This window comes from Lobosporangium transversale, assembly GCF_002105155.1.
Source record: "Lobosporangium transversale strain NRRL 3116 chromosome Unknown BCR41scaffold_33, whole genome shotgun sequence".
NCBI lineage: Eukaryota > Fungi > Mortierellomycota > Mortierellomycetes > Mortierellales > Mortierellaceae > Lobosporangium > Lobosporangium transversale.
Window position 1 is genome coordinate 129019 of NW_019029011.1, and position 19565 is coordinate 148583.

A 19565-nucleotide genomic window follows, 5' to 3' on the forward strand; every position below is an offset into this window, starting at 1 on the left:
TAAACCAAGAGGGTCTTCTCCAACATTACTAAGAAGAGGCGTTGAAGTCAAGGGTATATGGCCTGCATAGGTGAATTGTGGTGTTGACTGCGGGAGAAACTGCATAGTTGAAGTTATTTTGGCCCCTGCTGTTATCGATGCTGCAATGCTTGAAGTTGTCGTTTCAGTAGGAATACACCTGGACGGTGAGTAATACAAAGGAGACGAATCAACAAGAATGACTGAAGATGAAGATTGGGTGATGTCAAATTGAGTTAAAAAGAGTGGTTGATCGCATCTGTGGCCCTTTTTTTCTTCATTGTGTATATTATCAGACTTTTCGCAGCCGATTACACGCATATCAGTCGGTGCAGTATCATGATCATAAGTCTGTGCTGCATCTCTGCATTGTTGAGCAAGAATAGAGTACCTATCTGCAGTAGCCAATTCATATTTGATCTTCGTAACAAGTGGCCATACAATCGTCCTTGTCTTTGTTCTTATCGGTACCAAATCCAGGCCTGTAGAAGATGTAGATCGTAGATACTTAAGAAATATTCCTTTAGGATGGGCTATTCGTGCCCGAGTATTTCCAGGTGAATATCTCAACCTATCCAATGATGGCAACGAACGTGAGGTAAATGAGGTTGATGTAGTGATGGGATGTACTATGGGTGTGGGCAAGAATAACGGCTGTTTTCGATCATTGTTTATGATACTTTGACATTCTGACAAATGTAATGTGAGATAAGAAGAGCATGTAGAAAGAGATGAGTGGAGGTTAAGGGTTGGCGGTCTGGAGCGACAGTTATGTTCCTGCGAAGGGTTTTGAGGATAAGCAGCTCCATGGATATAGGATCGTTGCGGGGGACACGAAAATAAACAAGAGTCATACGATGTGTCGGTTCTGTCTATGTTAGGGCCATTGCTGCCCATTTCCACGAGATGTGGCCAGGAGTGACATGAAATTAGGACAGGGGGTTGCACTGACGTTGAAGTAAGGGCTTGAGATGATGATGAAAATGATGGGCATCGATTGGATCCAAGAATAGCCACCGAGCGGTAAATAGATGGAGGATGAGAGCGAGAGCGAGAGCGAATAATGTGTAAAGATTTGAGACGGTTGGGGAAACTGATCCGGTTCCAAAGCATGGGCTCCCTAGTAGTCCTTAATTGTAATAAGGTTGAAGGGAGGTGTGTTAAATGGGGACAAGAGGACGGTACTGTGCTGGATCGTCTACGTTGCCGTTGTTGCATCTTTTGTCTGTATCCCTGTGGTAGAAATTGGCAGTAGGCACAGCAGCAGCGGTAGTTTGTACACTGATGATGATGATGACAATAACAGGCACGTTGAGTCGCAGTCCTTTGGGTAGATTTTCGGGATCGTGACAAATAGCTTGGTCGCTTCGCTGATGTGAAAGCAAGAACGCGAGGAAAACAAAGCATGCATTTAATTGTTACTGGTGCACAGATCATTTTGCTTGGTAACACAAAGTTAAGTTGATGTGGTGATGAGGGCAAAAAGGTTTGGTGTTGGAGGGTAGGTTTAAAAGAACAACGACCAAAGTTGGTGGTAGGTGTAGAGGTGGTTGAGAGCGTTGATTTCGCATTGAATGATTGCGGATGACGAAAAGAGTATTCTATGGTTGGTTGTGCGGACATCACTCGTTAATAGAACGGTACGAAGCCCTAGCTAATCTCTAAAAGAAATACTACAAAGTGATGAACGGGGCAACAAAGAAGAAAACCAAGCCTAAAGCATAGACATCAGAAAGCAAATACAAAACCAGATCAACATGTGGAACAGTGGCAATAATAATGATAATAATGACAGTGGTGGCAATGATGGTAATAGCAATAGGGAAGTGTGACGATTGTAAGCAGAAGCGTTGTGTGTAGCTAGTCGAATATGGCTTAGTGGGATACCGAAGGCTATTTTTGTTTTCTGTTGTCTCGCAGACATGAACGCACCATCAACAAATTGAATGCAACAATTGGAAAGGCTCGGGTGCACGCAGGCACTCATTCAGCCATGCAGTTAAGAAAATAAGGTCGAAGTATTAAAAAAATATAGAAAAAGAAAACAAAAGGAAGGTCAGAACAATCTTTGGAATAGAGTAAGGATCAAGGTGAAAATGTATCAGATTGAAAGACAGAGAGAGGGAAAGAGAAAGAAAAGAATGAGAATTTGATGAGACTGAACAGATGCAGGACAAGATTGGACAAAAAAGGGCGAAAGCAAGACTAGGAGGAGAGTTAAAGAAAGAATGGGGTAATAACCAGTCAATGGAATTAAAAGACAATCATCGCTTGCAATATTAGTATTAAAAATTGGCATGATGAAAAGAAAAGAGGGACAAACATGCTCATCTATTCAAAGCTCAAGTGATACAAAGGCTCAAGTAACTTGAAAAGCGTTTACTCGGACAAATATAACTGGAATGTTTATTAATGGTGCTGCTCTCCTCCTGTTTCCTTCTGTCTCTTGGACATGGGATATGTAGGGATCCCTGAAGAATAAGCAACAACAACCAGGTGGATGCTTGGGTCACACAAACACACTGCAGTCTAAATAAAAGCAATGGATGGTTCATGTCAATCTCATTCTACACATGTGGCCATGAACATTCGTTTTTAGCTTTAGCATTTTGCTCCCAATTCCACTCATTTTTATCAATGCTCACACTCAACACCAAAAGAGTCGTTGAACTTCAAACCATGCTCTCAGCAAGAGACCCTATACAACAACATCTTAGTGTGAATTTCAATTGCTCTAGCTCCCTTTCTTTCTCCACATTAGTCATTAGTCTGTTCGTTGTCCTTTACACACTCCTCTTTTGTTATTCTATATCTCTGTAAGCAAATTAAATTAGCACTGCTTATATTTTATACTCTTTATTACCGACGTGGTCAAGACGACATGAAAGGCATGGTCTTCAATAATTCTTGCTTCTTCTTCTATCCTACCCACCGCCCTTACTGATATTCCCACGCAACGGATATTTATGTCTCCTACAGCAACATCTCTTTCACTGAACACTTAGGACATATTCTAATCAATACAGACATGGCCCTCTTGTTTGAGCGCACAGAGCGCCGTAGTAACGTCTGTATTATTCACTGCGCCATTCGTCTTCACTACGAACCTCGTAGTTAGTGAGCTGGCATTCGTCACAAGGTTAAAGTAACGGTAGTCCATATGAAGTAAATGGTATGCGGCTTACGTGTCAAACCCCTCTTTTTCCTTTTACATATCAACCACGAATACTTTTAGTTCTGGAAGTCGTTTGCCGAAATCTTTAGGATAACCTTCCTGGTTACTTTTTGGAGCTGGAGCTATTATCTAGTATCTTCACCGTCTACAGCTCATTATCTTGGTGAGCTTAGGATGGAATCTTGGTCTTATTGTTGCCATTCATGTCGTCGGCAGTGTCTTTACAATGAGAGATATTGGAGCACCCACTCACTCATTCCTATCTCAACCTCACTTGGCCATCAGAAATAACTTTGCCCTGAACCCTGCTCGCGACGTAGCTCCACCTGTATTCACCAACTTTGCTAGATGGGCTTTAGTTAGTTCTCTCGCCTGGATCGATATCTCTATTACCAATTGTTGATTCTTTCCTTGGAGCCATTAGTGGAGTTTTTAATGTCAAAGACATGACATATTCTCTTTGTTTGCTCTCTTGTCACCTTGCCTACTAATATGGATAATTTTTTATCTTGCATTTGATGATAGCGTTCGGCCTTTTCATCTATGCATCTATGCTTGTGGCCTCACCTCATTGAACAACTAATGCAGAATCATCCATAAAACATAAAAATATTTATTGTAACATTTCGTTCTTTGTACAGAACGAACGATAAAAGAAGGTGCGCCGATATTCTCTGATGATAATTCTGTTAACATAAGACGTCTTAAACCCGGTCTACAAAAGCTAGCTTGTTTGACACCCGTCTATGTTTCTTATGATCAAGCTTCTACTCCTTCTGTATCCAGAAATTCTCCTTGGATATTTTTGCCTTTTCAACAATATATTTCCCTTCTTTGTACTTTTGCGATTCTTCAAAGGCGTATATCTATTTTTTTTTTTTAAAAAAAAAAAAAAAAAAAAAAAAAGTATAGCTTAATTATGATGAAAAGTATAAGAAGGCAAAGAGTTTTCTTTCTATTCATTCACTATAACACCCATTGACATAGCAAACTTGCATAGATCCATCCAACCACACTCTGACAAATAGAACACCCAATATCAGCTACGGAATGTAGACCCGTCATCAAGATTCTGTCCTCTTTAGGCCCGAGCGTGATGTTGTGAACATTCTTGAACAAGTAAGCACGACCATGTCGTCCTTGAAATCCCTAATTAACATCGATTGAAGACATACTGTTCAATGCCTACTGAATTTGTCTTTCTCCATGTATGAATGTCAAGTGCTTCTTCAGGGATACGCTTGCTACTTCTACTTTCAAGACTTTATTGGCTTGTTTAGTACCTTGGAGACGACATCTTCATTTCTAGCAAGGTGGGTATGACAGCTGGCGCAAGTGTAAATCTGATCTCCATTCAAGTATATCTGATGCGCCTGAGGATCATCCAAGTGCTCAGCCATATTTACTAACTTCAAGTGAGTATGAAAGAGTAAAGGGGGAAGGGAGTGGTAGAAGGAGAAAAAAGAGAAAGAGAATGTGGTACAAAATTTGAATTTGTCCCAGAATAAACGAGGTAGACAAGCCTCTCTCTCCTTCGCCCAGGTCAGTCTAACCATTTCCCAAATGATCGCATTGCATCTGCAACAACAGAACTTTTGGCATGGCAAAATAGGTTAAGGGATTGCATCTATCAACCAATTGCCATCATTAATATCTATCTCAATTCAGCGACAGGTTGCTTCGATGTAGTCTTGGAAATAGCATGAAAGAAACGTTGTATTGGTCTAGGACAAGGATGGTGTCTGTGGTTATCATTCATTTAATGCTCTAATAAATCCAATGACATTGGTATCTTTATTATTGAAAATTCAGTGGCCTTGCTTCCAGTGTCTGCGCCATTCCATGTCAATGCGCATGAAAAGATGCTGTATGTTGCACCTGACTAAACTTTTTTTTTAACCGTGGTTTGTCCTTTTTTACTCATCCTTCGTCATCTCATCTCAACTTTTAGGATTAGCTCGCGTCAATTTTTTTTTTTCTTTGGCATTGCATTCAGAAGTAACACGCTGATCCCAGACATATTACACTCTCTTAAGGTCTGCCATGTCAGATTACATCCTCAGCCCACAAATCGCCAGGGGTTTGTCCGACAAGCTCTATGACAAACGCAAGAGTGCAGCTCTTGAGGTTGAGAAGTAAATAACGACAGATTGTAGTAGACAATAACAGGAAAAGAGGATGCACTATTGCTTCAACACTACCCCTATTAATTTTATATCTTTAAAACAATATATTCTTATTGCTCTCTTCATTATACGATGCCACGCCCATTGTAGAAACATCCATGGATATATCTACCACGACCAGAAGGACAAGATAGCGAAGACGATCTCGGCCCTTGTTGAGGACTTCGTGTATTCGCTCTCACCCAACGCTCGCAATGGAGGCTTGATTGGATTAGCTGCTGCTTCCATCTCTCTTGGAAATGTATATTTTTCTCGGTCGATTTTTTTTAACATTAGAATACCACAATAAGTACTAAAGTATTGTTTGTCTCGTCCTGATCGATTTAGGGCGTGCCCTCGTATCTTGACCGCATTGTACCTCCAGTTATCATGTGTTTTGCCGATCAGGATTCATGCGTTCGCTACTATGCCTGTGAAAGTATGTACAACATTGCCAAGGTAGCAAGAGGCAGTATCCTTCGGTATTTTAATGAGCTCTTTGATGCCATGAGCAAGGTATAAAAAGCAAATATCATGTAATTTAGTCGACTGGATTCCCTATGGTCAACCAACCCTATACTGACTTCCACCGCTTCGCCTGCTATCTTCTGGTGGTGATGAATGATAACAATAGCTTTATGCAGATCAAGAGTTATCAGTCACTGGAGGTGCTGAATTGCTTGATCGTCTTGTCAAGGATATAGTGCATGAACAGTCCGTTGTCTACTCTGGACCTATCACTCATATTGACGATCAGGATCCACAGCAACTAGCATTATCTCTTCCTCGGGAATCGCAGTTTTCACTTCCACGATTTATCCCTCTTCTTGCAGAACGTGTCTACAGCAAGAATTCCCGGACCCGTAATTACCTCGTCACCTGGATTGAGGTATTGGACTCAATTCCCGACCTAGAGTTGGTTGCATATCTTCCCGATTTTCTCGACGGACTACTCTACTTTTTGAGCGATTCCAATCCAGATGTGAAGACTTTGACTCAAAAACTGTTAAACGACTTTTTAACTGAGATTCGCGAGGTGGCGGAGCTTCAGCAACAACAGCAGCACGAACAATTGCAAGCGCGTCTTAAGCAACTTCAAATGCAAGAGGGTCAAAAGAGATCGAGCTTTGATGATTTATCTGTGTCTGGAGATTTCGATCTTTTGGAGAATGAATCTACAGGGCATGGAAAGGGCAACTGGGTTCCTGGTCAAGGAGTTAAAGTTAACTATGCAAAAATTGTAAAAATCTTGAAACCACATTTGACATCGACCGATGAAGACATTCAGGAGACCGCTTTGCGCTGGATCAACGAATTCATGAGTCTAGCCAAGGATGTCATGATTCAATTTACACCAACTCTTATACCTGCTGTTCTACCCTGTCTAGCTCATTCGGTGGATTCAATTCGTGCAATCGCCAATGAAACTAATTTGAGCTTGTATACACTCGTGCTTGAGTCAGCGCTCCCACCGAAACCTCAACATACATCGTCGCCGTTAGACGTAATAACTTCTGAGCGTCCACTCCATCCTCCACGGTCACCGAGGATTGAAGATCGCTCGACTATGTCCTTTGGAACATCTGGGTCCCTTGCTTCAAAAATCTCTGCCAACAGCGCTCCTAAAGATCAAACAAAGGATACCGTAGGTCGTGCCGCTTCACCTACTCCACAAAAGCCAGTGACCGATCAGCTTGAGTTTGATTATGTGGCTACCGTACATGCGTTGACACTTCAGTTCCTTAATGAGCATGAACAAACACGCATTGCAAGTTTAGAATGGTTGCTTATGTTACACAAACGAGCTCCACACTTAATCTTAGCAATCGATGATGGCAGTTTCCCAGTACTGTTGAAGACCCTTTCTGACCCATCTGAGGAGGTCATCAAACGTGATCTTCAGCTGTTAGCGCAAATCTCTTCATATTCAGATGACGCTTATTTTTATAACTTTATGCTCAATTTACTGTCATTATTCAGCACTGAAAACCAATTGCTGGAGGTTCGAGGAAGCGTCATTATCCGACAACTTTGCGTGAGCTTAAACTCCGAGAAAATATATAGGACTCTAGCTGAAATTTTGGAAAAGGATGAGGATCTCGAGTTTGCAAACACAATGGTCCAGAACTTGAATATAATTCTTATTACTGCCCCTGAACTGGCAGACCTGCGGAGGCGACTCAAATCTACGGATAGTCGATCTAATCCAAACTCAGTAGGTTTTGTTACAATATAAGAGCAAAAAGCCAGTGATCTCAATTGAAACCAGATACTAATCTATTTTTTTTTATCTTCCAAGGATGGACAAGCATTGTTCACGGCATTGTACAAGTCCTGGTGCCATAATCCTGTCTCCACCTTTTCTCTGTGCCTGATGGCCCAATATTATGAACACGCAGTCGAACTTCTTCAAACTTTGTAAGAAACCCTCAAGTATGAGATGTTTTGGCCGATTTAATCATTTCAGCCTTCTAACTGACATTTCCTTTATCTTATGCATAGCGCTGAATTTGAGATCACAGTAAATCTTCTCATTCAAATTGATAAGCTGGTACAACTATTAGAGTCACCTGTCTTTACATGTAAGGATGAGAAGCTCGCCCCCATGTATTTTTGACGAATAGATCAATTCATATACTTAACTTCTTGATATCTATTTCTTTCCACAAATCTAGATCTTCGACTCCAGCTTTTAGAGCCGGAACGATACCCTCATCTGTTCAAGTGCCTATACGGGCTTTTAATGCTTCTTCCACAGAGTACAGCCTTCGTCACGCTTAGAAACAGATTGACGAGTGTTAGTTCGATGGGATTTATTCACTTGGTTCCAAAGATGTAAGTCTTGCCAAAGGCTCATACGCTATGTGTATGCCATTTTGTAGAAATAATATTTTAACAAAGTATACAAATCCCTACATCTATAATTAGACCCAACAAGGGTAGTGCTCAAAGCAGCGCTCAGGGCAGCTCCCAGTCCTCAAGCACTGTCCCCGGGACTATGGGGGCAGCAAGGGCAAAGGCGGGTGCCTTGGTAACGACTAGTGCATATGGAGGCAACAGTGCTAGCTATCACACTGAAGGACCCAAATTTGCAGAGCTGCTTACTCAATTCAAGACAGTCCAGATCCGCCATGAGCGCTCACGTCGTCAAGCACTCCAAGCACAACTGCGCATGAACACATATGGTAACAGCGGTTCTGGACTAGCTGGCACAGCTCACTATAACCAACAACACTTATATTATCAGAAACATCAACAAAAACATCAAAGAAAGCATCAGCAGCAACTAGAGCACCTACAGCTCCAGCAACAGGTTCAGCACCAACAGCAGTTGTATGGCCTTGCTCACCAACAGCAATCTGGAGCTTCTGAAGGATTCAATTCATCATCCTCATCGCGGTCTCACTACCAAGATGGAGCTTACCATAAGGACCATAGTCATCAGGCCGAATCTTCTAATGATCAGGATTATGAACGTCAAGGCAGTAATAATGCATCTGTACCTCGTCGGAAAACTCGTGACCGCCACAGCCAGTTTGATATTATGCAGCAACAGCAACAGCAACAGCAACAACAACAGAGTCAGCAAAGCACAACTCCACTCAATCAACGCACTTCATTTACCAAGAGCAGTCAAGGCAATGCTAACTCTCGATCACATGCATCGAATTCAGCCAGTACACCCCCACCAACGAATCACTCTATGACAGTAGCCTCCTCGTCTGCTGGGGGTGGTGTTGGTGGATCAAGTCTAGGCACGATCTCTCCATCGGCATCACCAGCTACTGGAAGTGGAAGTGGATAGTGTTATAAATATGTAAACTTTGGTCAAAATAAAAGGGACTGCTTACGGAGCGATTGTAGTAGCCCATGCATGGACTGTGCGTAAAATTCAATCGTTTATTTCCACTTGTTCCTCGAAGGAGAAAAGCAACCTCATTTGTGCTTGTCATGGGACTCCTCAGCTCACTTTTCAGAACCATCAAAGTCTTCTTTGCTGTGTGTCTGTTCTATTTCAAATTAGGATTCATCTACCTTGCAAGGGTAAATGACAAGAATATGTGCTCAGATGAATGAGGAAAAGAAACCCCTGTTTGCTACGCAGGTTTTAATAGAAACAAATGTTGCTATTGAAAATTTATTCATAATTAGTGGTATGAGCCTGCTTTGCGCACCCGAGGGAACTACAATCACACAATCATTGTTCTTGGTAAGGAAACAATAAAGAGGTGATGACAAGCAATTAGTTTGACCTTTGTTTAACCGTCCAACGGTGCTTGGGATGTTGTCAATAACAACATTTGATTATTTAATGATCTAGGCGATGACCATGCACTTGGTGTTGGCGGCTACAGCACTATCATGGCTGGATCAGGTAGGGCTGTAAACTTGATGAAACATCCCTACAGTCTTTTTTTTTTAAAAAAAAATAAAGCGTATCCATTCTGATTCATTTTTACTGTGTTATTAAAGTGTAGGTGTCGCCCATAAGTTGGCTCGAGAAGTAGCCAAGGAAAATTCGATTCGCCAATCATGGCAGATCTTCAATCGCGGAGAATACAAGGCCAGTACTGAGGACTGGCTCCATCCTGCAGATTCAGTATGTTTTTGTGACGAACTCCTCATAGCTACCAAAGCTACTTCTTTCTTTTAACTCTGCATCAAAGAACAAAGAACAAAAGTAGCAAGCCTTACCGTCTTCTTTCAATATATATATTTTTTTCTTTCTTTATTTTTTTTAGAAACGGAAGGAGAGACCAGGACTGCTAACAAACTTGCTTCAAGATCCTAAATATCTCAAGGCTGAGATTATTATCATAATGCTTGGGTCCTATGACGCACTGTGAGCTATACTATTTAAGCTTAACTCATGTATTTATAATGTTATTATCTGGCTTCTCCTTCTAATTATGCTATTGATCATAATTCGATAGGCAAAAAGATCCGTCATTGACCCCTCAGGACACGCTTCGCAACTTGGAATTGATTTGTCAGACATTAAGGAGGAGTGGCAATGAAAATAAGTCAATCTATCTCTGCACTATCCCCACTGCTGGCGATGATACCCATCTAAGCGAAGATAAAAGAGCCGACAACTTGCTGAGAAATCAATTAGTTGAAGCCTATCTTAGCAAGTAAGATTTTTTTCCCCAAGTGCAGTGAAATGTTAAGCTATTGTTATAAATTCTACAAATGCGATGCTAGCGTAATGTAGGCACAAAAAACCAATCTCCATTCATCTTTCCATAAATATGCTTTGTTATTTATAGAAATACCGATGGTGTGCTTCCCGGACTACAGATTGACTTGGCAGGCAATTTTGAGATGAAGCGTAGAAACTTGTATTGGCAGGACGACAGACATTTTAGTGACATTGGGTATGCCAAAATTGCCAAGGACTTATTCGCTGTGATCAGATCAGATATGGTTAAGAGAGAATTTGCTCTCATTCGAGCAGACCTTGGTCTTTCATGATGTTTTTTTTTTTTTTTTTTTTTTTTTTTTTTTCCTTCTTTGATGATACCGGGATTTATTCTTTTCATTAAAAATTACTTTATTTTGAGGCAGGATTGGGAATATGGTCTATGTTTATTTTTACAATCAATCTTCACTTTCCAGCATTATTCAACTTCTTAATTTTGTACGGTTTTGCACGTTCCTTGCGTGACAAAGCCTCAAGGTCATATGGTCCCTTTACAGTCTTTGGATCTTTGATAATTTCTACATTTCGATCTTTCCATTGGCTCTTTCGTAACTTAATTGGTCTGTTTCCAACATATTTCCCTAATTTTTTTTTAAAAAAAATAAAAATAAAAAAAATAAAAAAGCGAATGGTTAACGAAATGGATTAAGATAAAGGTAAATTACAAGGAAATTAACATATACACACCATCCATTTCTTTCCATGCGCGGGCAAAATCATCTGGCTCCGCAAAACTGATGAATCCGTATCCTTTGGTCTTTTGTGTCCTCTTATCTCGGACGACTTTAGCCTTCAAGAAGGACGGGTATTTAGAAAAGGTCTTAGTCAATAGCTCATCAGTTACTTCGTTACCCAAATCTCCTGCGAATAGTCGAAAGTCATCTAAGGTAATAGAACGATTTATCCAAAACTGTGAATCAAAGACCACCAAGAAACCATAATATAATAAATAAACAAACAAAAACCCAGGTCGAAAAAAAAAAATAAAAATAAAAAAAAAATAACATTGACAATGACAGTAATGATAATAATAATAATAATAAACATCATGTAGTGTGTTTTGTCTTCAACAATATTAGTAAACGTACTCTCATCAAATTCTAGTAATGAAGCATCCTGCCAAATTTGCCCCGCTGCCTTTCGAATTACTGTAGCTGAAGCTTTTGCCTTGGCAGCACGTTCTTCTTCTTCTGCTTTAGCTGCTGCTGCTGCTGCTTCCTCTTGAGCCTTTTTCGGGTCCACAAAGAGTTTATTCAGATCCTCGTATTCGCTGTTTGCAATTGACGCACTGTTAATATAGGATTGCTTTGAACCCGTTCCACCGACAGCTGCGGCATAATATCCAGAATTATGACTACGATAACCGCCTGTCCCTACACCATAAGCTCTATATCCTCCCGACCCAATCGTGGGTGGGGCTGTTGACCCTAACGACGCGGGTATTGATGATGGAGCGACAGGCCCTGTAGAATATGACTGTGACTGATACTGAGCATATGTTGGATCGTAAGCTGGTTGTACAACGGTTGTTGTAGTAGCATTATAGGATGGATCCATGATATAGCCTAGTGATTCCCAGTATGCAATCTCCTCAGGAGTGTACTGATGCGCTGGAGCACTTGCTATTCCATGAATATATGACATTTTCTTTTTTCTTTTATTTTTTTGCGTGTCGCAAATAATTTAGCTTCACTAGATTCGAATTGCAGGCTGTCGTTTTCACTTTTCCGGATGAAGGTCAAATAGCTAGGCTCGTCACCAGCCTGAGGTGCACATGCACGTGCTGAAAGGCAAATGTGGCTTGCTCTTGCAGACACTTCTCTCAGGCTGGGACTAATTGACATTTTGGCTGGAGGTCTCTTTTTTAAATTTGAAAAAATTTCCGAGTCAAACACACCGCTAGGAAAGGCTCTTTTTTTTCTAAGTCATTTACACCACAGGGAATAGCTTTTTTTTCTTTTTTATTTATTTCTTTTAATTTCTCTTTATTTTTTTAAAGATGAGAATGATGAGAGGTAAATTTCGTAATGATAATCGGATGAGTAAATGAGATTGTGAAATGAGAGCAAGAAAAACAGTAGCGTACTTCACATGTAGGTCATTTTCCTGTGTTCTGTAGGACTTTGCTTGAAAAAAAATGACTAAAAAAAAAAGTGGCCAAAGAAAAAAAAAGCTATCCCCTGTGATGTAAATGACTTAGAAAAAAAGAGACCTCCAGCCAAAATGTCAATTAGTCCCAGCCTGAGAGAAGTGTCTGCAAGAGCAAGCCACATTTGCCTTTCAGCACGTGCATGTGCACTAGGCTCGTCACCAGCCTGTGTGGCTTATGTGCATTGCACTAACGCTCACTGACAGGCTGGGGCCAAACTTGAGATTTTGGGGGGGTCAACATCTAGCGGCATATTTCGACTTAGAAAAAAAAAAAGGACCATTTCCCCGCCGTTTGTACGACTTAGAAATTTTTTTTGAAGAAAAAATGTTGACCCCCCAAAATCTCAAGTTTGGTCCAGTGCAATGCACATAAGCCACACAGGCTGGTGACGAGCCTACATGTGCACTTGAACTTCGTCCTTAGGCTGGAGCCTATCAAATAGCAATAGTATAATTTAAAAAAGACTAAGCCACTTAGGATCAGGATTTGGTGGCAATATCACTAATTCCAATCAAAGGTGGACTGGCTCCTTTGATTGGCCAATCCAGCCATGGCAAATATATCGATGGTTGCTAAAGGTGCTATTAAATCAGGTGCGTATGACCCTGTTGCTTAATAGCTTAATAAACTTTTTGTAATTGACAACGATCTTATTTTTATTTATTTTTATATTTTTTTTTTTGATAACAAGGACCCACGAGGTCATTTAGATGTTAGTTTTCATCGTTATTATTATTATTCTAATAATGCCTCTATCATTTTTAGCCATTAAGGGTCTCCCTCCATCGCACATTTCTGAGCAGGAACTATATTACTAACGTAGATGGTGGGGATTAATGTCTATTTCCTGTTAACAAGAACCCACAGGGGTGTGGCATTTATTTTACAATCTCGCTCAGGATAGTTATATTGTCCTCAACTATGAAATAAGCGAAACTCTCAAAGTTTGCACGGTATGGCTGTGAACAACCTATTCGTATCGGTTAAATACAAGCCATAATATTGAAATTGGATGTGGTCTCCATGTGACTGTTGGGTGTGTTTATAACAATACACACACCAATTCAATGGCAGCATTTTTTAACGTATTGACTTCAAACATGAATACGAACAAACCAATGCAGGACATGGAGGTGTGTCAAGGAGGATCTGTAGACAACAGTTTAAATTGCCAAAAAAAAAAAAAAAAAAAAAAAAGGCAGGTCTGTTAACTAAAACTTGGGATTTACTTCGTTTCTCGTTTCATATAGGTTCAACCCTTCCCAACGGATAGTATATCAGAAATCCAATTTTCACCGCAGGCAGATTTTCTGGCAGCATCGTCATGGGACAACAATGTATGTCAATCAAGACATTTGGTAGCCCTTCGTGATATTCCTTCCATGCTCACTTTTTTTTTATACAGGTTCGTATATATGAGATCCAGTCAAATGGAACAAGCATCGCAAAAACTATGTACTCACATACTGCGCCAGTATTATGTTGTGCGTGGAGTAAGGTAAAAAACACCTTTATTTATTTATACTATTAAAGCTCCTGAAGTTTTAAAGTAGACAAATACTAAACATTTTTATTTATTAGGATGGAACGAAGCTCGCCTCGGGTGGCGCAGATAAGATCGGAAAACTTTTTGATGTTTCAACAGGACAATCAACACAAGTAGCACAGCATGATGCGCCAATCAAGGAAGTGTGTTGGGTGGATGGACAGAGTCCCATATTGGCGACTGGAAGCTGGGATAAGACAATTAAATATTGGGACGCACGTCAACCCACACCAATCTCATCGATCACACTTCCAGAGCGTCTTTACACCATGGACAGTGTCTTTCCGTTGCTTGTTGCTGGAACTGCTGATCGTCACGTGCTAGTCTATAACCTTAGCAACCCTACGACGCCATTCAAGTCCTTGACAAGTCCTCTAAAATGGCAGACCAGGACGATTGCCTGTTTTCCGAACGGAACTGGGTATGGCATAGGCAGCATTGAGGGACGAGTAGCGATTCAATATGTGGAAGATAAGGATGCAGCGAACAACTTTTCATTCAAGTGCCACAGAGAAGGAGGGACGACAGCACGGGATAAAGCAACCGTTTATTCCGTTAACTGTATTAATTGGCATCCAATCCATGGAACATTTGCAACTGCAGGTGCTGATGGAGTATTTTCATTCTGGGACAAAGATTCGAGGCAGAAACTCAAGTCGTTCCCTAAAGTTGGGAGTCCCATTTCCTCGACATGTTTTAACCGCAATGGAACAATATTTGCCTATGCGATAAGTTACGACTGGCACAATGTAAGAAACTTTTTATTGTGAAGAATATAGGAATGGTGTTGTGCATTGTTTCGATAAATCTATCTTTATTTTTATTTTTATTTTTATTTTCCTGATGACGCATCTCAAACTTTTGTTCTATAGGGCCATACGGGTGCTTCACCGCAGAGTCCAAACAAGATCATGCTGCACTCAGTCAATGAAGTTGATGTGAAGCCAAGGAAACGTTAAGTGTATTATAAATTTAGCGAGAAAAGTCGTACAATTCTCCCCTTCTGTCAACTCTTTACATTTTGGCATATCTACAGGCCGTTACTGCTCTTGACTCCACCCTTCTCTTCCCAAAAAAAAAAAAAAAAAAAAAAAAAAAAAAGGTAGCACCTCATAATAAACCAGCAGACGAACTACTTCTGTCGACAGCTTCACACACTATCGCTTTTTTTCTTTATAATGCACGACAAAACTATAGCAAAGTACTCATGAAGGATTCGAAGCTACTTCTTTCTTTCTCTGCCATTTCAAGAAACATGTGTATGAACACCCAATATTGAGTTTGATAGTCTTTTTGATGTGCTCGTAGTACTGCTCATCGCTGCTGCCGTCGCTGTGGAGCTAAAGGTAGTATTAGTTGTGTTTTATTTGTTCTTGGATGCCATCTTCCTGGGATCGCCTTTGAAATGTCTTCTGAGAACGACCCAAGTAGCCATGAGGATGGTGAAGGGTGGGAAATAAGCAAGGTATGTCCAGAAAGGATTAGGCTTGATAGTATCCATAACCTTGAGAGTTGAGATTCTGAGAGTCTCTAAATCAGACGTGTTGTAAATTACATGATCCGCATAATCTACTTTTTCAATTAGTGGCCTCTGCGCATTAATGCGCGCCAATGCATCTGACTCAGAAAGTCCATCTCGGTCTTTAATCCGAGCAAGTTGCACATCAGGAGGACTAAAAAAAAAAAAAAAAAAAAAAAGGCACAGTGCGGGAACCAGAGTTAGAATAAAAAAGGAGCTATCCTGTTTGCAACACAGACAGAGACTTGTAATCGTGTGAGATTTGGCTGTGCCAATTTCGAGTTTACCAGTAAACCACGATGACATCACTGACAATCCTCCAGAGTTCACCCTCCAGCAATAATGGGACATCAATGATGACTAAGGCAGTCCCCTTGATCCAGTACTTGAACAATCGCTTCAGAATCTCATCTCGGACCGCAGGATGGATAATCGAGTTGGCAACTCGCCTCTGAGCAGCGTCTGGGAAGATAATAGTTCCAAATTTATACCGATCCAGAGGTTGGCCCCATTGTTGATTCTGTAATATTTCCGTCCCAAAGTGATCAACCAGCTTCTTGTAAGCTGGATGAGATGGCTCAACCACCAGCCGGGCAAGCTTGTCACAATCGATCACTGGTATGCCCAACGTCAAAACTGTGGAAACCACTGTGGATTTCCCTGGATATAAAAGGGAAATTGTTCGTCCCCAATGTCAGTTAAAATTTAATAAACATTAAAATAAGGGTGGGGAAGGAAATTGTACCCCAATCTGATTTTCTCTAAGCTTGAACGAATTTTTGTTTGTTTTATTTCAAGTACAAATTCAAAGGAGCGACGACAATCGGAAGGGGTACTTGCCTGAGGCAATTCCGCCTGTGAGTCCGACAACCTTCATGGTGAATGGGGAATGTATTGAATGTGTTTAAAATGCGAGAGTTGAAAAATCATCCCAACAAAAAAGAAGTATTGCTGTATGATAGCAGTTGAAGAGCCGCACGGATATCTCTTGTTCGTTTATCATGTGATTATGCACCTCTTGTCCATGCATTTTTTTTTTAGGGTGAATCTATTTGACAACCCCCCTAATTTAGCAGTCACACCGGCTTATTTGTCATTTGACAACCCGGGTTGTCAAAAAAAGAAGAAAAATTGTCTTTTTCAACCTGTCACATGACAAGTCTTCACCATCTTGCACTTTTGGAGGGCCTTTCTCAGCTGGATTTCTAAAATGGTGGCAACACTCCATTATCATGACTGTGGTTATAGCTTCTTCTGTCTCTCTTTTTTTTCCTTTCCGCGTCTTACGCATGCGCCATCAAGCGTCGCATAACCACTCCGAATTTATGCATGCTTATATATCCAAAAACCCCTTAGTGCATGTTACCCGTATAGGCACATTTTCTATAAAAGCAAACCCTTGTTTTAGAAATCAGTTGTAATAAAAAAACAACACCTCGTAACCAAAAAAAAAAAGTTTGTTATTTGATGGAAGCTTTTAGATTGCTGGAGGGATTTCATGTTGCTGAGGGATAGCAATAGAAACGATTTTCACATAATAATCTTGCCAATAAAAAAGGGTTGTCAAATAATAGTGAGCTTGGGGTTGTCAAATTAGATATTTTACTATTTGGCAACCCCGGGTTGTCACGCAAAGAAAAAAAATTGAGAAAAATAATTAAGGGGGGGGTTGTCAAATAAGAGTGACAACCCGGGTTGTCAAATAGATTAATTCTTTTTTTTATTACTCAATAAGCGAACACAAAAGATTTAAGGGTAGACCATGCTCCCAAAGAGCCTTGTCTACACTAGGTAGGTCGGCCACGAAAATCAAGCGCATACTTCTCAAAGAACTGTTTTGCATTACATCCGCGAATGCCCGCCACTTTCTTAAGATCACCCGACTGAAACTTGGCATGACCTTCACTAATGTAGTCAAGCAATTGCAGAATGAGGCTCACTTCCGTATCATTGGGTGGATCCAGCCGAGGCCGTCGACACTCAGGTTTCTTGAGCTCTTTATGGTTTCGCTCGGAATCATCTGTACCATTTGAACAACCAGGTAGACCACATGGCTCTTTATAATCTTTCTTCACGTTTTTCCCACCTTCATCACCGTAGCCGTCTCCCTTCCATTGCTCTTCGCCTCTTAAAACTGATGAGGAGACTGGAAGCATGGAATCAAAACTTGGCTTATGTGCACGAACTCCAAACGCGAAGTTGGCGGCTTGTTGGAACAGGCGCAAAGCACAACTGATCCCAGGAATATCCGTGGCAATAATACGAAAGTATTCACTTTTATGAGGCTTGCGAAGCCTGCAGAGGTACTCCTTGAGCGTATTTCGATCAATTATCTTGTAGTTGATGGGCAGAGGAATCTTTGTTTGTATATTTCAAAAAAAAAAAAAAAAAAAAAAAAAAGATTAGACAAAGCATAATAACAAGCAGCAGGTTGAAACGGCGTATGAAGAACCATCCCAAACAATCATATACATTGTCGTCATCAGCAGAACTGCATCCTTTCTGCTTTAATGCCCGAGTTAGTTCATCAGCAAGTTTAGGTCCAGTGACAGTCTCTGGCCCGGTCAAAGTGTATATTTGTCCGTCAAACCTGTCCGTGCCGCCAGTCGGCTCCACTAGGCCAGTCAAATCCGCGGTAATGGGCTTTGTGATATTGCAGACTTTTCTATTGTCCCCTTCGCGATCCTCATCATAAACTTGCTGATGATCAGTGGCTGAGGGGAACATGACAGCTACAAGTGCATCACCAAGATTGGCAATGTCCAAGGGCGCGAACTCGATATCTTGTCTAATAGTCATCCCTAAAATCCCTTCTTTTTGGACCATCTCCGCCCAATAGAATAAGGCTTGGAATGGGAAGCCCTCTCTAATAATAATAAAAAAGATGGAGCAAATATCCTTATCATTTCATCAATCATCTTTTTTATCATGTTGATGGTTCTGATTTATCGTAAAAAATAATTTATTAAGCTCATATACCTCAAGATGGTCCAGCGCTGAATAGATCCCTTGACCTTGTCTTCAACAGTTGAGAAGCGTCGCAGTTGGTCCTTGTCCTTTGCATCAGTACCAATACTCGAGATGACGATACAGCGCAAGACTTTCTCTTGCACCATAGCGTCGACCAGATTATTGGCCCACTCCTCACGCTGTGGCTCAATCTCAGGGACGAGAACTACAGTTTGAGTGCCACGGAGAGCGATTGTCAATGATTCGGGGTGATCATAGTTTATCTGGATTACCTTGCAAACGGGTCGTTCCTTGATGTCACCAACTTTTTCGATGTCTCGAGCTAAACAGATCAGTTGCGGAAGGGAACCATTGAAGCTATCCTGAAGACTGTTCTGAAAATATTGTTCTTCAAGATGAGTGGCCAGTGCTTCAGCTAGGAGACGACCTTCATATGAGTCACAGGCGGTGATAGCTAGTGTTGGAGTATCCATTTTAAGCTGTAAATCGCTAGATTTTTGCGTTGAATTTACAGAAATAGCATGGGATGTCATGATGACTGTGAGAAGAGATGTAACTAAGAAAAGTTGGAGTGAGTAAAGAAAGTGTATGTTTAGGCAACGAGAAGAAAAATACCTCGCGAAAATCCTATTTGGTGTGATTAGAAGCAGATATGATTGTGCAGAGTGAAGTCAAAGAGACGAAAAAAAAAAAAAAAAAAAAAAAAAAATGCCACCAATGTTTGCTCATATCCGCTCATATCAATGGCCTCTTTCAAGGCATTTCTCTTAGATCAGCCGACTCTGGCCACATTTCACTTTTATCTAGATACGATTAT

General features: G+C 40.8%; 7 protein-coding genes across 7 annotated transcripts; 3 read left to right on the forward strand and 4 right to left on the reverse strand.

Annotated features, from left to right (window-relative positions):
• Nucleotides 1–3791: 3791 nt before the first annotated feature.
• Nucleotides 3792–4660, reverse strand: BCR41DRAFT_358257 (yippee zinc-binding/DNA-binding /Mis18, centromere assembly-domain-containing protein). Its single transcript, XM_022025015.1, has 3 exons — nucleotides 4477–4660; nucleotides 4190–4342; nucleotides 3792–4059 (listed from the first exon to the last, which is right to left on the reverse strand). Exons 1-3 carry the CDS (start codon nucleotides 4591–4593, stop codon nucleotides 3961–3963), a joined length of 369 nt encoding a protein of 122 aa, XP_021878938.1. The 5' UTR covers nucleotides 4594–4660; the 3' UTR covers nucleotides 3792–3960.
• A 501-nt stretch (nucleotides 4661–5161) lies between these two features.
• On the forward strand, nucleotides 5162–9225 carry BCR41DRAFT_358262 (vacuolar protein 14 C-terminal Fig4p binding-domain-containing protein). Its single transcript, XM_022025016.1, has 8 exons — nucleotides 5162–5328; nucleotides 5470–5620; nucleotides 5707–5874; nucleotides 5993–7573; nucleotides 7658–7776; nucleotides 7861–7940; nucleotides 8034–8193; nucleotides 8287–9225. The coding sequence occupies exons 1-8, from the start codon at nucleotides 5237–5239 to the stop codon at nucleotides 9161–9163; spliced, it is 3228 nt and encodes a 1075-aa protein (XP_021878939.1). The 5' UTR covers nucleotides 5162–5236; the 3' UTR covers nucleotides 9164–9225.
• Nucleotides 9226–9309: 84 nt separating this feature from the next.
• On the forward strand, nucleotides 9310–10833 carry BCR41DRAFT_398651 (SGNH hydrolase-type esterase domain-containing protein; the record flags this gene model as incomplete). Its single annotated transcript, XM_022028985.1, has 7 exons — nucleotides 9310–9402; nucleotides 9511–9568; nucleotides 9680–9733; nucleotides 9837–9958; nucleotides 10101–10201; nucleotides 10293–10493; nucleotides 10629–10833. 7 exons carry the CDS (start codon nucleotides 9310–9312, stop codon nucleotides 10831–10833), a joined length of 834 nt encoding a protein of 277 aa, XP_021878940.1.
• Nucleotides 10834–10966: 133 nt separating this feature from the next.
• On the reverse strand, nucleotides 10967–12118 carry BCR41DRAFT_309370 (hypothetical protein; the record flags this gene model as incomplete). The annotated part of the gene is made up of 3 exons (XM_022020951.1): nucleotides 10967–11142; nucleotides 11249–11443; nucleotides 11650–12118. The coding sequence occupies 3 exons, from the start codon at nucleotides 12116–12118 to the stop codon at nucleotides 10967–10969; spliced, it is 840 nt and encodes a 279-aa protein (XP_021878941.1).
• Nucleotides 12119–13770: 1652 nt separating this feature from the next.
• BCR41DRAFT_358267 (Poly(A)+ RNA export protein) lies at nucleotides 13771–15330 on the forward strand. The gene is made up of 5 exons (XM_022025017.1): nucleotides 13771–13846; nucleotides 13964–14050; nucleotides 14119–14211; nucleotides 14295–15008; nucleotides 15132–15330. Exons 1-5 carry the CDS (start codon nucleotides 13781–13783, stop codon nucleotides 15216–15218), a joined length of 1047 nt encoding a protein of 348 aa, XP_021878942.1. The 5' UTR covers nucleotides 13771–13780; the 3' UTR covers nucleotides 15219–15330.
• Nucleotides 15331–15380: 50 nt separating this feature from the next.
• BCR41DRAFT_358268 (CoaE-domain-containing protein) lies at nucleotides 15381–16712 on the reverse strand. The gene is made up of 3 exons (XM_022025018.1): nucleotides 16619–16712; nucleotides 16066–16438; nucleotides 15381–15932 (listed from the first exon to the last, which is right to left on the reverse strand). The coding sequence occupies exons 1-3, from the start codon at nucleotides 16653–16655 to the stop codon at nucleotides 15623–15625; spliced, it is 720 nt and encodes a 239-aa protein (XP_021878943.1). The 5' UTR covers nucleotides 16656–16712; the 3' UTR covers nucleotides 15381–15622.
• A 755-nt stretch (nucleotides 16713–17467) lies between these two features.
• On the reverse strand, nucleotides 17468–19410 carry BCR41DRAFT_134375 (hypothetical protein). Its single transcript, XM_022019505.1, has 4 exons — nucleotides 19364–19410; nucleotides 18758–19237; nucleotides 18251–18644; nucleotides 17468–18135 (listed from the first exon to the last, which is right to left on the reverse strand). The coding sequence occupies exons 2-4, from the start codon at nucleotides 19219–19221 to the stop codon at nucleotides 17566–17568; spliced, it is 1428 nt and encodes a 475-aa protein (XP_021878944.1). The 5' UTR covers nucleotides 19222–19237; nucleotides 19364–19410; the 3' UTR covers nucleotides 17468–17565.
• Nucleotides 19411–19565: the final 155 nt, after the last annotated feature.

Bases quoted from the DNA above. Each gene is read 5' to 3' on its own strand.
- BCR41DRAFT_358257 (XM_022025015.1), bottom strand. From the start codon at position 4,593: ATGGCTGAGCACTTGGATGATCCTCAGGCGCATCAGATATACTTGAAT. The intron at 4,343-4,476 runs GTACTAAACAAG...GATGTTAATTAG, and splicing joins ATGAAGATGTCGTCTCCAAG to GGATTTCAAGGACGACATGG. The intron at 4,060-4,189 runs GCAAGTTTGCTA...AAAAAAAAATAG, and splicing joins GTGTGGTTGGATGGATCTAT to ATATACGCCTTTGAAGAATC.
- BCR41DRAFT_358262 (XM_022025016.1), top strand. From the start codon at position 5,237: ATGTCAGATTACATCCTCAGCCCACAAATCGCCAGGGGTTTGTCCGAC. The intron at 5,329-5,469 runs GTAAATAACGAC...CGCCCATTGTAG, and splicing joins GCAGCTCTTGAGGTTGAGAA to AAACATCCATGGATATATCT. The intron at 7,574-7,657 runs GTAGGTTTTGTT...TTATCTTCCAAG, and splicing joins GTCGATCTAATCCAAACTCA to GATGGACAAGCATTGTTCAC.
- BCR41DRAFT_358267 (XM_022025017.1), top strand. From the start codon at position 13,781: ATGGCAGCATTTTTTAACGTATTGACTTCAAACATGAATACGAACAAA. The intron at 13,847-13,963 runs GTGTGTCAAGGA...CGTTTCATATAG, and splicing joins AACCAATGCAGGACATGGAG to GTTCAACCCTTCCCAACGGA. The intron at 14,212-14,294 runs GTAAAAAACACC...TTTATTTATTAG, and splicing joins TATGTTGTGCGTGGAGTAAG to GATGGAACGAAGCTCGCCTC.
- BCR41DRAFT_358268 (XM_022025018.1), bottom strand. From the start codon at position 16,655: ATGAAGGTTGTCGGACTCACAGGCGGAATTGCCTCAG. The intron at 16,439-16,618 runs GCAAGTACCCCT...TTTTATATCCAG, and splicing joins CACAGGCGGAATTGCCTCAG to GGAAATCCACAGTGGTTTCC. The intron at 15,933-16,065 runs GTAAACTCGAAA...TTTTTTTTTTAG, and splicing joins GATGTCATCGTGGTTTACTG to TCCTCCTGATGTGCAACTTG.
- BCR41DRAFT_134375 (XM_022019505.1), bottom strand. From the start codon at position 19,221: ATGGATACTCCAACACTAGCTATCACCGCCTGTGACTCATATGAAGGT. The intron at 18,645-18,757 runs GTATATGAGCTT...TATTATTATTAG, and splicing joins CAGCGCTGGACCATCTTGAG to AGAGGGCTTCCCATTCCAAG. The intron at 18,136-18,250 runs GTATATGATTGT...ATACAAACAAAG, and splicing joins GTTCTGCTGATGACGACAAT to ATTCCTCTGCCCATCAACTA.